The sequence below is a fragment of the Diadema antillarum genome, unplaced genomic scaffold (genome assembly GCF_040938485.1).
Source record: "Diadema antillarum isolate AM-2024a unplaced genomic scaffold, OU_Dant_1.0 seq00000809_RagTag, whole genome shotgun sequence".
NCBI lineage: Eukaryota > Metazoa > Echinodermata > Echinoidea > Diadematoida > Diadematidae > Diadema > Diadema antillarum.
Window position 1 is genome coordinate 698841 of NW_027271689.1, and position 14159 is coordinate 712999.

At 37.7% G+C, this 14159-nt stretch overlaps 1 protein-coding gene across 1 annotated transcript; it reads right to left on the reverse strand.

The window, feature by feature from the left end:
- Positions 1-608: 608 nt before the first annotated feature.
- LOC139739635 (ciliary microtubule associated protein 1A-like) lies at positions 609-4028 on the reverse strand. The gene is made up of 5 exons (XM_071650245.1): positions 3911-4028; positions 2995-3408; positions 2043-2305; positions 1367-1484; positions 609-661 (listed from the first exon to the last, which is right to left on the reverse strand). The coding sequence occupies exons 2-4, from the start codon at positions 3383-3385 to the stop codon at positions 1392-1394; spliced, it is 747 nt and encodes a 248-aa protein (XP_071506346.1). The 5' UTR covers positions 3386-3408; positions 3911-4028; the 3' UTR covers positions 609-661; positions 1367-1391.
- Between the last annotated feature and the right edge of the window lie 10131 nt (positions 4029-14159).

Below are 14159 nucleotides of genomic sequence, written 5' to 3' on the forward strand. Positions count from 1 at the left end.
CACCACAGGAACTGAATCTCTGGTATGAGTCACATCAAATAATATATTTGCATATTGTGAATACTCTATGAATGGAAGTGCGGCTATTTGAATGCATGCAGATTATGGAAAAGACAACAGAAAATGTAACATTCCACTGTATTTACAGTCTATATATCAAATGACAGCACAATTCTTACTGGCATGCTTTCATTCATACACATGATATGACTACAGACAGACAGACAGACACACATAACATGATAGCAGAATAATCCTGTTTCAACACCATATCACAAATTTGCATAAAAGTCATTATTACTTGCTTTTTGGCTGGACGGTTTAAGTAAGGCATTACATGCATACTTGACTTTGAAAACCTGATCTATCTAAATGTACATATTATCACTTTTATCTCGGTGAGTGCAGATGCGGTGGGCACCAGATTTTGACATCGTTTAATGTCCTTGTTTTGTTAACTTTCTATAGAAGTGTCCATCCTTGTCTTCTCCGTGGTATGATAAGTGACATCGGGTTGGTAATGTTGGGCAAATTCTGTTGACTTTAACTGTAAGTTCCAACAACATGTTAGCAATTTAAATGGCTCAGAAGTTGTAATGTTCATTCAATGGCAGCATGAATTCAACCCTCAGCAGATGAAAACGATCCACATGGCATCTTCCTGTAAAGTGATAAAACAGAAATAGAAGTGAAATTAAGGATGTGGACTTTTCTCTTATCTATGTTGCTTCAACATGAAAGTGTGAAATCTTTTCAATAATCATTGTTACCCAGCAATATCTCCAGCACTAATGTCCAAGAGAGATAGCCATCACACAACATATGAACTTACAGATTTCTTGATTTTGCAACTGAAATTCTGGGTTGGCAACAAATACTGTAAAAGTGGATATTTTCACGCACCTAATTTTTCGCACTCGGCCAGGTGAGAAGAGTTTTGCAGGTTTTTAATTCTAAGGAATCAAAACTTCAACTACTGGAACATATGGCAAGCAAAAATATTTGTGTGCTTTATTTTCGTGCTAGTTTCTGGTTGCGCAAAAAATTTCAACACTGCCAAAATTTCCACTTTTACAGTATGAAGTTCAGCCCATGAGACTAGTGTAAAAATATAAAATGTAAAGTGTAAAATATAAAGTGTAAAATGGATAAACTACATTTTAAATGTTTCTTCCTTGCTACTTGATGTATGGGTTGGATACTATGTGCAACATGATTCTTGTAACACATACTTTCCCTCACTCACTCTGAGCCCACAAGCAGAAGGCTGAGGCTGATGGGGTGACATGCTGGACTTGGCAGTCAGGTCCTTCCTCAAACATACACATCATCACAAAATACAATGCAAGTTTTAAAGCTGACTTACCACAATAAAAGGTGTGTTCCATCCCCTATTCTGATGGCTCGTTGATGAGAGGTGTGGTGTATTCTGAATGCTTGATTCCAAACGAATAGACAGGTGCTTTCTTCTTGTTGATGACCACCTGTGAAAATGTCAGAAATTTCACCATTATTGCATGCACGAAACCTCTTACATGGAAATTAAAGGGGAGAAATATTACTGATACTAGTACTTGGCAAGAATGAATTCCTAATGCTAAATCTAACAGATATTTGTTAGTTTGCAAACACAGCAAAACAATGTTTTTACACCCTTAATGACTTTTCACACATTCCAACACAGGAATGTCTATTAAATTTTTTTAATCTTGTTTTGTTGAATAGCACATTCTACCACATCACAGTTAATCTCTAAATGATTTGTTGCACATGAAACACAATGCTATTGCATTAATTAGAATTGAGGAGAACATCTGACAGTGTGCTACGATATACAGGAGTGACAAAGATAGGAAAGAAAGCACAGTCATACAGGCATACAAGCAATCAACTTCCCATAGCCAGTGTTGAGAAAAAAGAGACAGGTCTGGTTTCGAGTCTAAGTATACACATACATTTTACATGTAACTGCACCAGACATTAAAGCAAACTGCCACACACACACACACACACAAAAGTTAATCTTCCCCTAGTTAACTCACCCGCTCTGGGCAATGCTGTCCTGGTCCAGGCTTCCGCGTCGAGTCACTGGGCATCGTGTTGCGTGCAGTCATGGAGTACAAGGGTCCCTTGTTCTTGTTGACATTAGGGTTGACAACAGCATAGGAACCTGGTCCGGGAGTCTTCTGGAGATCTTCGTCAAAACCACCAATCTTGCTGCGACCTGTCATTGAGTAGACTGGCAAGCTTTCTTTGGCGCAAGAGCGTCCTCCCAGGATACTGGGAAGTGAGTAGCTATTGGGAGCTGTTTCAAAAGAACAAAACCACCAGCACAATATGAGTGTGTTGTTAAACTGTCAGCCACACACACACAAAACACAAAATATGTTCTTTTTAGGAATTAGTGGAAAAATGAGCAAAGAAAATGGGATTTCATCGGGATTCAAACCCCGAGACCTCTGGACTGCTACCCCGGTGCTCAACTGACTGAGCTATAGAAAGCCCTACTTCAGTGTTCGTCCCAGAAGCCCATAATTTTCAATGCTTGGATGGTCAGAAACTATAGCAGTGTGTTTGTGTGTAACACACACGCAGACACTTGAAAACAGGAAAATACGTATCATTTCCATTTTCCTACGATCTGTCAAACCAAAAGTAGAAACTGATATTTGACCAGACAATCTGGAAAAGATGCTTTCTTAAAATGCTTTTAAAATGTCTGACAGAAATTGAAGTATGGAAATAACTGCATTTACAATAGTGATAAAATGTAACATCATAACTTTAAGCACAAAAGTAAGAAAAACTATGCGCATTACAAATAAAGATTTATATCTTGGGGAGCGGACATGTCAGTATTCTCTCCAGTGAAGAAATGTGTAATATTATGATTGCAATTGGTAAAAAAAAATGCATGCTGAGCAAATTGGAAACACAATGTTCCAGTCAGCCAAAAGAGAGTTGAAGAATAAAGACCATTCGTATTGTTCTTACCTGGTGATTTGTCAAATTTGATTCCATGTGTTCTGGAGCTGAGAGAGTATGATGGTGCATGGTAATGTGCAGACTGTCCTGCCTTCTCTGGTGAGTATGCTCCTGGCCCAGGGGTCCTGAATGGCTTTATATCCTTGGGACGGCCGTAGAGGGAGTAGTGAGGCTCCCCAGTGTGTCCCTTACGTGAAACCCGGGAATTCATTGCGTAGCAGGGTCCCGGACTGCAGTCATCAAATAATTTACAGTGACGAATGCCAAAGCTGTAGATTGGATTCATCTTCTTGTTGATGGAGGTTCTCTGGCCAAGGCATGATGGCAGCATCACACTGGGACCTGGTCCACTGAAGGAGGCTGCGATGGGTCCACGTGGTTTGGTTGGTGTCCAGTCCATGATTTCTTGATGACTTTATTTCTCTGCCTAAGGATACAATTCAAAATCAATTTCAAATCTAAAAGAATCAAATGTATAGGAAAAGTGACTATAACATTGAAATCACATTAAAATGCACAGAACTACAATTGCTCAAGAAAACAGTGTCATGGAAAATCAAATCAAATCACAGGAACTAAGTTTTTGAAATCAAATATCAAGCAAGGTAAATGGGTAATTTACGCAATATATGAATAACATCAAGTGCCAATTCTACTGCCTATCATAGCAAAGATCTGCACATGATAAATAAACAAAGATCTGATGAGGTGCAAATCTGATATTGGAAAATGCCTGAAGTTACAAGAGACAATTACTCAATAAAATCTATCAAAAACAAAGTCAGAAACACATAACAGAATCATCTTCAATGTTGATACAATATCCTGTTCCCCAAGTATTTCCATGTGAGTCTGGATACACTCAACATGGCATATTACATCAAGTACAGCTGTAAATGCTAAACACATTTTCCTCATAGCTTACCTTCACAAAGTGGAAAATATTCCTTATGAATGTGATGAACACACAATAAATGTAGTGAAAACTGCCCCAACACACCAGAAACTTCTCTGAATTAGATGATTCAACACTTAAAGTCTTCTTGGCAACCAAAAAACATTGACACGCTGACTCAGTGTCCTGCTACTTCCAGATGTGTACTCCCTGTGCTGATACTAGACTGCTAACTGACCAAGGCTGTTTAGTGCTTGCCTATTCAGCGATACACACGCCACTCTCCAATCAATACAGTATCTAGGCAACCAGAAAGCAAGCCCACTGCTATGCATCACTGCCCGAGCAACAGTGAATGCTGCTTTGTAAAGCCCCCTCCCAGCCATCCATCTATTGTCTGGAGTAGTTTGTTGGTTGTGTACGTGTATACACAGGTAGGAGCGGAGTTGTGTAAAAGAGAGAGAGAGAGAGAGTGTGTGTGTGTGTGTGTGCATGACAATGATTGAATTGACAGAGTACAACACACACACAATAATACCAGTATACAATCCTGACCTGCGAAAAAGCATTCTGCTTGAACATGTCAGTATCTGACTATTCATTATCACTTCTACCACGAGGTCGTAGTTAATTATAATGCTTCAGCATTGTGAATGTATGGAAATGTTCTGCGGCCTTCAGAACATTATGATTTCCTATGAAATCAATCATTTTCAGTAACTGGCACATTTACAAATGTGACAACATAATTGTAACAGAAACTATAATTGGATTCAACAAAGCTGCAATATCGATCACTTCCTTGTTCTGCAATATAAAACTTGCAAAGAAAAAAAAGAAAGAAAATAAGCCAGTTGATCACCATTCTTGTAATATTCCAGTTATCATGAATATCAATCCTGAATAATGTTTATGCTAGGAAAGGGGTTGGGGGGGGGGGGGGGGGGTGACCATTGAGTCTTGACAACCCCTTAGAAATACAAGAGGAACTGATGGCAACAACAAAAAATGATGCTCCTACCCATTCAATATATTTTTTGGGTTCCTGTGTTGTTTGTTCATATCCTTTTTTTTTTTTTAGTGGGGCTCATCATAGGAAGTACCTGCAGATTTTACAGAAAATTATGAAGTAGATTTTATAATCCCTCTTTGGAAATTGTTTTGACTAACTTCATCCTTCTGCGATAAGGTTATTATTTCCTAAAACTAGATAAAATAATTTTTGCAGTCATTATCATACTGAAATATGTAACATGAGGGCGCTACAGCTACAGCTCCATGGTCACATTTTGATTATCAATGTGAAATATTGACAGGAAAAAATAACACCCTAAAACAACAATACATGCGGAACAATAACTTTATATTCTCATATGGGCACTGTTTGTTTGTTTGTGTTTTCATGGAATGTACATGAACATGGTTCGTTCTATCTTTGATTCTGACATAACTAGATGGTCATTTTCATGAAGCCTTGTTGTACTTCACTCAGTCACTCTGAGGGGAGCTATCAGGCCCAGACATACATAGCAAAAAGAGGCCTATTATGTTTCCTGTAAAGTCTGTACAAATGAGCTACTTATTTTGCTTCCAATGCATTGGACTATCATTTACCCATTCACAGCCTTACATTCATGCATCATCCTTGTGACAGAGCCCACAGGGTGTTTCCTTCAGGAATGCATGCCTCAACATCAAGCATGCCCACTAAAAAAAATAGGAGGTGGATTAGGTAACACTGCCCAGACTTAATTTATCAATATCATGCCCAATTACACCCAGTCATAGCAAAGTCTGCTTGCAGCTGCAGGGAGATAATAGAGGGGGAGTTCGAAACAAGAGTCTCTCCTTTGTACCCATGTTCTATGCAGCACAGAAGTTACACACTCTATACAATTTTGTAGGAGGTGTTAATAAATTGCTTTCACAAAAGAAATTTCTGTTTAAAGGTCCAGTTTACCTTTAGGAACAGTGATTTGAAAAATTGTCAAGATATCACCTTTCATGCATATGTGCAGGTCTGTTGTACCACAAAACATCCTGTTTGTTGTTGTTGCAATAAAGTCTAAAATATACAACCAAGGAGATGTCAGTATTTTTCTCAATAAATTGTAACTGTAGACGGTTTAGTCTGGAAACATTTTTCTTATAACTAAGTTCACATTTTGCACCGGTATATTTAACAATATTTAACATCAATTTTATTGATTCAAATTTTCACAATGGTTGTTTCTATCCCTAACTCACATTTTAGAACTATTCTAAAGCACTAATGCTGGGTTTTTGTTTCATCTGCAAATAGTAAATTATGCCTTTAAAGGACAAGTTCACCTTCATAAACATAAGGATTGAGAAAATGTAACAATATTAGTAGAACACATCAGTGAAAGTTTGAGGAAAATCGGACAATCGATGCAAAAGTTATGAATTTTTTAAATTTTTGTGTTGGAACCGCTGGATGAGGAGACTACTACAGCTTGTGAGTCATATGCGTACAACAGTATAAAGAAAATGTAAAAGAAAATTCAACATATTTTCACTTTTTTCGCATAATAAAAGGGCACTTGACTTGCCTCTTTCTAAAGGTAGGGGGAATAATATTACCCATAACATTTGTCGGTAAGGAGTCAGGGGAATGTGTACTTTTTTCAAAAGATGGAATTTTGTGAAATTCTCTTTATATTTTCCTTATATTGTTGTACGCATGTGACATCTAAGTTATTCATGCACTGCAGTAGTCTTCTCATCCAGCGGGTACTGCACAAAAACTTCAAAAATTCATAACTTTTGAACCGATGGTCTGATTTTCCTCAAACTTTCAATGATGTGTTCTACTAATTTTGTTACATTCTTTTAATCCTTATGTTTATAAAGGTGAACTTGTCCTTTAAGTGTGCACCATTCCTCAGTCAAAACAAACTGAACAAGCAGCAGTTTGCTGTCCCTTTCAACATTTTTGGCAGGAATTATTTAGTGTGTAGAGAACAGGTTATGCAAATAAAAATCATTAAAAATTGTTGTTCTTGAACTGTAAAATGCTATTAAGCAGCAGAAACATGCTTTAGCCAACTGCATAATCCAAACGATTTCACATTCAGGTACTTGACCTGACAAACAAAATTATGCACAAATGCGCACAAGATGGTAAATTTCTGTAAGATACTTAATACTCTCTTTTTCAGTCCTGTTGTACAGATACTGTAACAAGATAACTTGAAGAAAAACTGAAAGGATTTATTCAGTAAAATATGACAAAGTCCTGGGCAGAATTTCAACAATTCCTCTGAAATACAGCTTAAAATCATTAAATTCAAGAACCTCTTCTTTGGTCTCCATGTCAAAACTCTATGGAAGAGCAACTTGGCACATGGAACATCAAAGTCAATGGAATGCTAAGGATCAGTTGGCATACTATAGATCCTACACAAAACTTTGCACAAACTGGGAAAAGATTCCACTTTTTCTCTATTTACCCAAATGTTTTATTGTAAAATGTCTACCAATAACATGGGGAAACATAGGTGCCCTGACTGCATCAATTTTCATTCGCTGCCCACCAGGATGCATGACACGTATTTGAAAACCAAGAATAGTGTATGTCAGTGCATCATAGCATATGATGCAATATTTGGTACCCTGGGATACCAAATGAAAATTTGCCATTTTGTTCATTTATTTCTTTGTCTGCGTTGTACCTTGGGTTACCAAAAAATGTGTAAAAAATAAATTAGCACTATTTTGTACAAAAATGTTTTCTCGTTTGTGATTATGCAACAACACGCATGCTAATAACTTTTTTTTCTCTCTCTCATGAATTATTCATGAGAGAAAACATGTACATGCTCTAATATAATCTTCACTGTTTAAAAGTTGACATACGATATACAATTGTAGGAGTATGGAAGGAATATTGGCATTTGGATAGATAACCGCGCTGATTCATGCTGGCGCTTATAAGGAGAAAATAGTCGTCATTACAACACTGCATTACTGTATGATAATGGAGATGAGATGGCGCTACACAACGCCGAACCCCGCGTTACAATGGTACCGTGGTGTACGGCGTGCACAATCACATGCTGATCAAGCAAATAGTTAGCTACAGTACTATGGCAGTGTTGTGTGTAATGAGTCATAGAATAAGAACATATATCACAAAGCACTTTTCAACCATCTACAATATTGCTTAATATCAATTCAACAACTCCATATTTCCCTGTCTCCAAATTCCACAAGCGATCGGTGACTATTGTAGTTTACATATATCCAAGCTACACGTATTTTGTCTGGGATCAAACAGCTTAACATCATTGTCATCACGTTGAGGAATTGAACATTATGCAGGGCTGCCAACTCTCACGCATTGGGCATGAGACTCACGCATTTTGGTCCTTTCTCACTCTAAAACTTTATTTCATTTGCATGCATTTCTATTGATCTCACTCATTTTGACTCCTAAATTATAGCATTGGCCTATGGGAGTCTCACTCTCAACTAGTTTCCAGTGTTGGCAGCCCTGCATTATGTCTGTCTTGCCTGGGACTGGTTGCAGCATAACCTTCCTCCGTTGGCTTCCTTTATAGCCCAGGCAGTAGAGGGGTCTTATTTCTGAACTGTTCTCAGTGAGTCAATGTTCTTAATTAGCAGCACTGCAATTCAAGCTTTGTGCTAACCCAACCAATTTGCTGTGCTAGACAGTCCCATAATATCAGTGGGGCTAGCCCATTGTCTACAAAAAACAGTGAGAACAGAAGCAGTGCTGATAGGCTTTATCCTGGGAAATTGGTGGGGCTAAAAGGGAGTCTTTGTATTATCAGCCCCGGCAACTCTAGGTTCTAGATGTTAGAGTATAGCCATAGGCCCATATGGTTAGCTGACAACACATCAGCAGAGACAGAGCAGGTACAAGAGGTAGGCTGTTCCCGACAACTGAAGTGGAGTGAAGATTCATTTCAAGTGAGTCAAGGCTCAGTCTCTAGACACTTAGAGACAGTGGACTAGGATGTAGACATGCAGACACATCAAGAGTTTAATTCTTTACTACAGTACTAAGTAGGCCTAACAGTTAGAAATGCAACCCCTCAATTTGTCATCCCCAGAACCGGCACATCACTTGATCCAAATATTACTTAGGTAATAAGACAGACGTTCTTCCCAGACACCATCTGCCTGTACATTGTAGAACCACCTGCCTCAAGATGTAGTGAACTTGACTGTGACATCACTTGGCATCTTCAAATTGGAGATCATATGTCAACTTCAACTAACCACCCAGGGCAGCGCAGAAGGATCTTAATTTGTACAAATTTGTTTTTATAAACACGTATAGTATTTATGCCTGGACTGGAGTTTTATCTTTGCAACGTTAATGTCAGTGTCACGTGAGACCGAGTCTCCCTGAGAGAGAGCCCACCAAGTGTGTAATCTCCAGGTTCTCTGCTGTAACACGTTAAACAGGAAGAAGAAGAAATCTTTTGGCATAGACCTACTTGTGAAATAGGCCCCACCACTGCGTGTCTGTACTTAATACGGCAGCTCGCCTGTTTATGATTGTGAATGCGGCCCCACCAAACGGCGTTCACGCGACCGATTGTGTGAATACAGCAGAGGGGCCGATTTCCACAGCATAGCATCTTTCGTCCTCCCTTTTTCCCGTGTTTTCTTTGGTCTTTAACTTTCTTATTCTCGGAAAGACTCCCTTATGTCCCTCGACTAATTTAACGGCCAATTCAATCATAAATACAACCCTAAAATAACCCTAACCTAATCTTGTTCAAACGTTGCTTGCTAACGCACGGGTGCATGTGCACATGCGGTGCGGTATAGGGCCGATTTCAGGATTTTGCCAATCTTCTTCTTTTTCTTTTTTTTTTCCTTTTTTTTTTACAAATCTGCTACAAATTACCAAAGCGAAAGATGATGTTTTAAAACAGTCTTACACAACTCAACTCGTCACAAGTTGACTCTCTCGACTCGGGCACGGCCGCGTATCATGCCAATCTGACCTGCCCAAGTGGAAAGCGACGCCACAGTACCGAGTAGCAGGGGTAACTTCACCGACCATCCTTGACTAGCGTTAGAAAATTACTTTAACTAGAATTCTATAATCTACCGGTAATTAATAGACGTTCTTACGATTTTCATGTAACTGATTTCGTTCAACACACACACCAAACTAAGATAACGGAATATTTTTAAAGTGATTTGCACGATGTACTCACCTCGATGAAATTCTTGTTTCGAGCTCTTCTGCTCTTTCCAGTTGGTAGTTCTCAAGACACGCGCGTGTGTAGAATGCATACACCACGGGATCTTTACAATGTTGATGTACACACACGCAAGCAAGACCGTGTCGGACCAACACGTAGTACACAGACGGTCACTACCCAGCGTTGCGGTGGCAACCAAACATCCACCAGCAACGCGTGGCAATGGCGCCGCCGGCGGCGTTGCCCGCGATGGACAACGGCGCATGCTCAGAGATTACCATCGGCATCGTAGTAAATCATCCAGTCCTTACTAGCGCAAACCTTCGTATCTCAATTTCAAGGGGCTTCAGGTTTCCGTTTTTTTTTGTAAGGTAATGAAAAACCTCTTGAAGTATCAAATGAAAAACAATCCTGGGAGGAATCAAGTTTCATTTTATAAAAATCGGTTTGTTGACCGAGATATCCAAAAACAAAGTGGCCCTAGTAAGAAATCAGTGGAACCACCTTTTAATTCTATTAAGAACACTTCTATCTTACTTAGCTTTTTTTTTTTATCCCAGCCATTACAAAACTAATTTTCATCATATAAACGTTAAGTTCCTCTTAGAATTGTATTCATAGTTCATGAGGGGTTTTTAATTATCTTGCAAAAGGTATAAACTCTGCTCTGAATTCCCCCATCTCAACCAAAAGTAAACCACCCCTTTTTAATCCATTGTGGGGGAAAAATAAGAAGAAAAACAAAAACAAAAACACAGATCTTAATACTGGCAGCGCTGTATTTTCTAATTCTCCCTTCCATCTTATCATGTAAAAAGGGTAAAATTGATCACTAGGCCATACGTTCATTTATTACATTGAATGCATTTGTTAAGCCTATATGTCAGCTAAAGATAGAGAAAGAGGGTGCAAGATCAAATTGATCAGAGTAACTCAAGAGTGCAAAACCAGCAGAACTTTTCACAGTAATATTTGATGTAATTTCATTCATTTTTTTCCAAAGCAAATGGTATCAATACAATATTTGAAAGTACATGTACATTGAAGAAATATAAAACTAATGAATAGCTTAATGTAAGTTTCATGAAGTTCTGCGGAATGATACTCACATTGCACATACTGAAAAATGAAATGAAAGCAATCCTATCTACATACCCATGTAGATGAGATTGCTATCAAATTAGTTTTTTTTTTTTTAATCAAGATTTTTTATTGTTGATGAATTTGTTTTTCTTCTAAAACTTTTGTATACTGCATTGTCCTTCCTTACTTATAGCTTCCATCCTTCTGGCAATATTAAATACCATCTTAAAGGGGATGGCTAGTAACTGATCAGTGGGAATCAGTGGGAATGCCGGAGGATGATTGTTCCAATCCCTGTGGGATTCATTTAAGAGTACATTATATATCTATTGTTGTGTGAAAATTATTTGCTCCAGAATGGTCTCATATTCAAGTAATGTGCAGTTTAATGTTTCCAGGTTAGCGTCCCTGGTCAGTGACGGGGCAGTAATCTGCACATTACTTGAATATAAGACCATTCTGAAGCAAATAATTTTCACACAACAGTAGATATATAATGTACTCTTAAATGAATCCCACAAGGATTGGAACAATCATCCCTCAGCATTCCCACTGATCAGTTACTAGCCATCCCCTTTAAGTCATCAAAGAAGTATCACACACTCCCAGGGGTACGATTCAGTAGAGTGCACTCCTGTTATAATAAACAGGATTATAACGAAATTCTATTTACAGTGAAGTAAAAATCCAGGCGGCAACATTATCCCCTGCATGCTTTTCACTATTCATTTTTTTTTTTCAGTTATAACAAAATTTCAATGTAACAAAAGAAAAGCGCCAGTCCCAACGACTTTGTTATCATGCAAGTCTACTGTATTCTTTGCATGTATACACACATACATGCACACACAAGGTATACACATGAACACACACACTCAACATTCTGTTTCTGCACGTACAGCACTTTGTGCAATAACTGAAAGGGAAGTGTTAAATTGGTGACAAATTCTGTTGTAGATGTTACGCTTTTTTATATTTTTCTTTTTTTCTTTCTTTGTTGTTGTTTGCTCTGCTCAGTCCTTCAGAACTTTTTGTTTGGTTAGTTTGGTGATTTTTTTTTCTTCTTTTTAGCCAGACTCATCTCATTTTGTTCTCAACAGTCTTAAACAAGCAGAAAACTTTGAATGCTTCTTTTAAATTGTTGGCAAATTTTATCATTTGGTATTTTAATGTATAAATTGCAATACTTTTAGGTGTATATGATCTGATTTCTGTTCACTAATTTAAGGGTACATTATTTAAATAATTCTCTGATCTGGCTTTCAATGAATTGTACATGTTGCATTTTGTAAACATCTAATACGGTACTATACTTTCCAAATGATTGTTATTAATGAATAAATGTACATTTGCATGTACGTATGGATTAGCACTTCACTGACTTTCCTGGACACATAACCTAATTTTGATACAAGTACCATGTAGTAAATATTTCCTTTTACTTGTATTACCATGGTGACCATCAGAGAAGTATTTCTTTGACATTTCATAATTAGTTGATATTTGATGCAAACAAGACAGTCATGATCTAAAAATTATTGTACAAGTGACATGCGATGCTCAGGAGTTGTTCCCCTCCGTATTGCTTTCTGCTACAGATAATACAGATAAAAGTTATACATGTTTGGCTAATTGCTCTTGTTTGTTCTTTGTCATGTCTAAAAGGCAAATATGGGGGGGGGGGTGGCTTTGGACGAATGGTGGGGTTCCAGTTAACCACTCTTTTGGAACAAGCCATTGTCTGATGTTCTGCATGCGTGATGTTGTATGGTTGGTCAGCATAGATCATGAAACTATTGTGGCTCTGATTTCTGGTGGACAGAAAACACTCACACACTAACAAGTCACATCAACCATGTCATTTGACAATCAGTAGGCCTACCATCTACAGAAGAAATAAATAGACAAAATGACAGGATGCAGCGTAGAGTATTATACATAGAACAATGCGTCAAATAGTTGTTTTTATATCACTCACAAATTATTTCTTGTCATCTGATTGGTCAAGGGCATTGAAAGTGACAAAACATATTTCCACCATGAAAATCCTTATCCCATCTGAGCTCAACTATTTCCTTTAATAGGGAAATAGTGTAAGAATATATATATCCCACTTACGATTTGTTAAACATACCACTAATAAATCAGAGGCGCATATATTTTAGTGTACAAGATGATATCGCATCCCACTTATTGCATTGACAGGGATACAATATGTCTTCTTTTTTTTTTAAACCCATACAGCAATTTCGCTTCTCGAGAGGACAGGTTAGGTTTCCATGTACAAATAAATAGGTATCGCGCATCACAGACCAGGTATAAACTTTATACATGTAATTCTGAGCACAGAAGATAAGAACTTGGGTGATCAGACAACTGTGAACCTTACTGTAAGCAATGAGTAAATACCACTTAATTTGCAGGTACTCTTGACATAATTTGTAAGGAATATAAAAGAAATACATCAAGCCATTGTCCGAGACACCAGTTAACCCTAATCAGGCTGGGCTTTTTTGGCTATGCTATATCTGGGGGGGGCGGATTCCGCCCCCCTTCAGATCTTGCCTATGGAACGCGCGATCGCGCCGAAAATCGGCACCAGCGACGCCCGCGACGTATTCTATCAAAATGTATGGTTGCTTTCTCCGAAAAATTTTTCTTATATTTTATATTGATTATTGTAATTTATGCATAAAATCAGTTTTGGGCTCTAAATCACTTATTAATGCTCCAATTAAGCTAATTTCTTTTTTAAAATGTTTCTTGTATCATTCTTCTGAGACATAGGATAAAAAAAAATCTGTATCCAAATTAATTTCTTATGTATTTTATTATTTTTTGAATTTCTTATGTATTTCATTGTTTTTTAACCTTTTGTTTTTGTTTGTTTTTTGGCCAAAATTTGTCACAGACATTTTTCGAAGCATTATTATGCTAAAATAAATTAATTTCGGCCATTCTAAGTGAAGATATGAATTTTTATGTGA

Excerpts from the sequence above, each read along its gene's own strand:
- LOC139739635 (XM_071650245.1), bottom strand. The coding sequence starts at position 3,385 with ATGGACTGGACACCAACCAAACCACGTGGACCCATCGCAGCCTCCTTC. Across the intron at positions 2,306-2,994 it reads CAAATTTGACAAATCACCAG|CTCCCAATAGCTACTCACTT; the intron begins GTAAGAACAATA and ends CTTTTGAAACAG. Across the intron at positions 1,485-2,042 it reads GACAGCATTGCCCAGAGCGG|GTGGTCATCAACAAGAAGAA; the intron begins GTGAGTTAACTA and ends ACATTTTCACAG.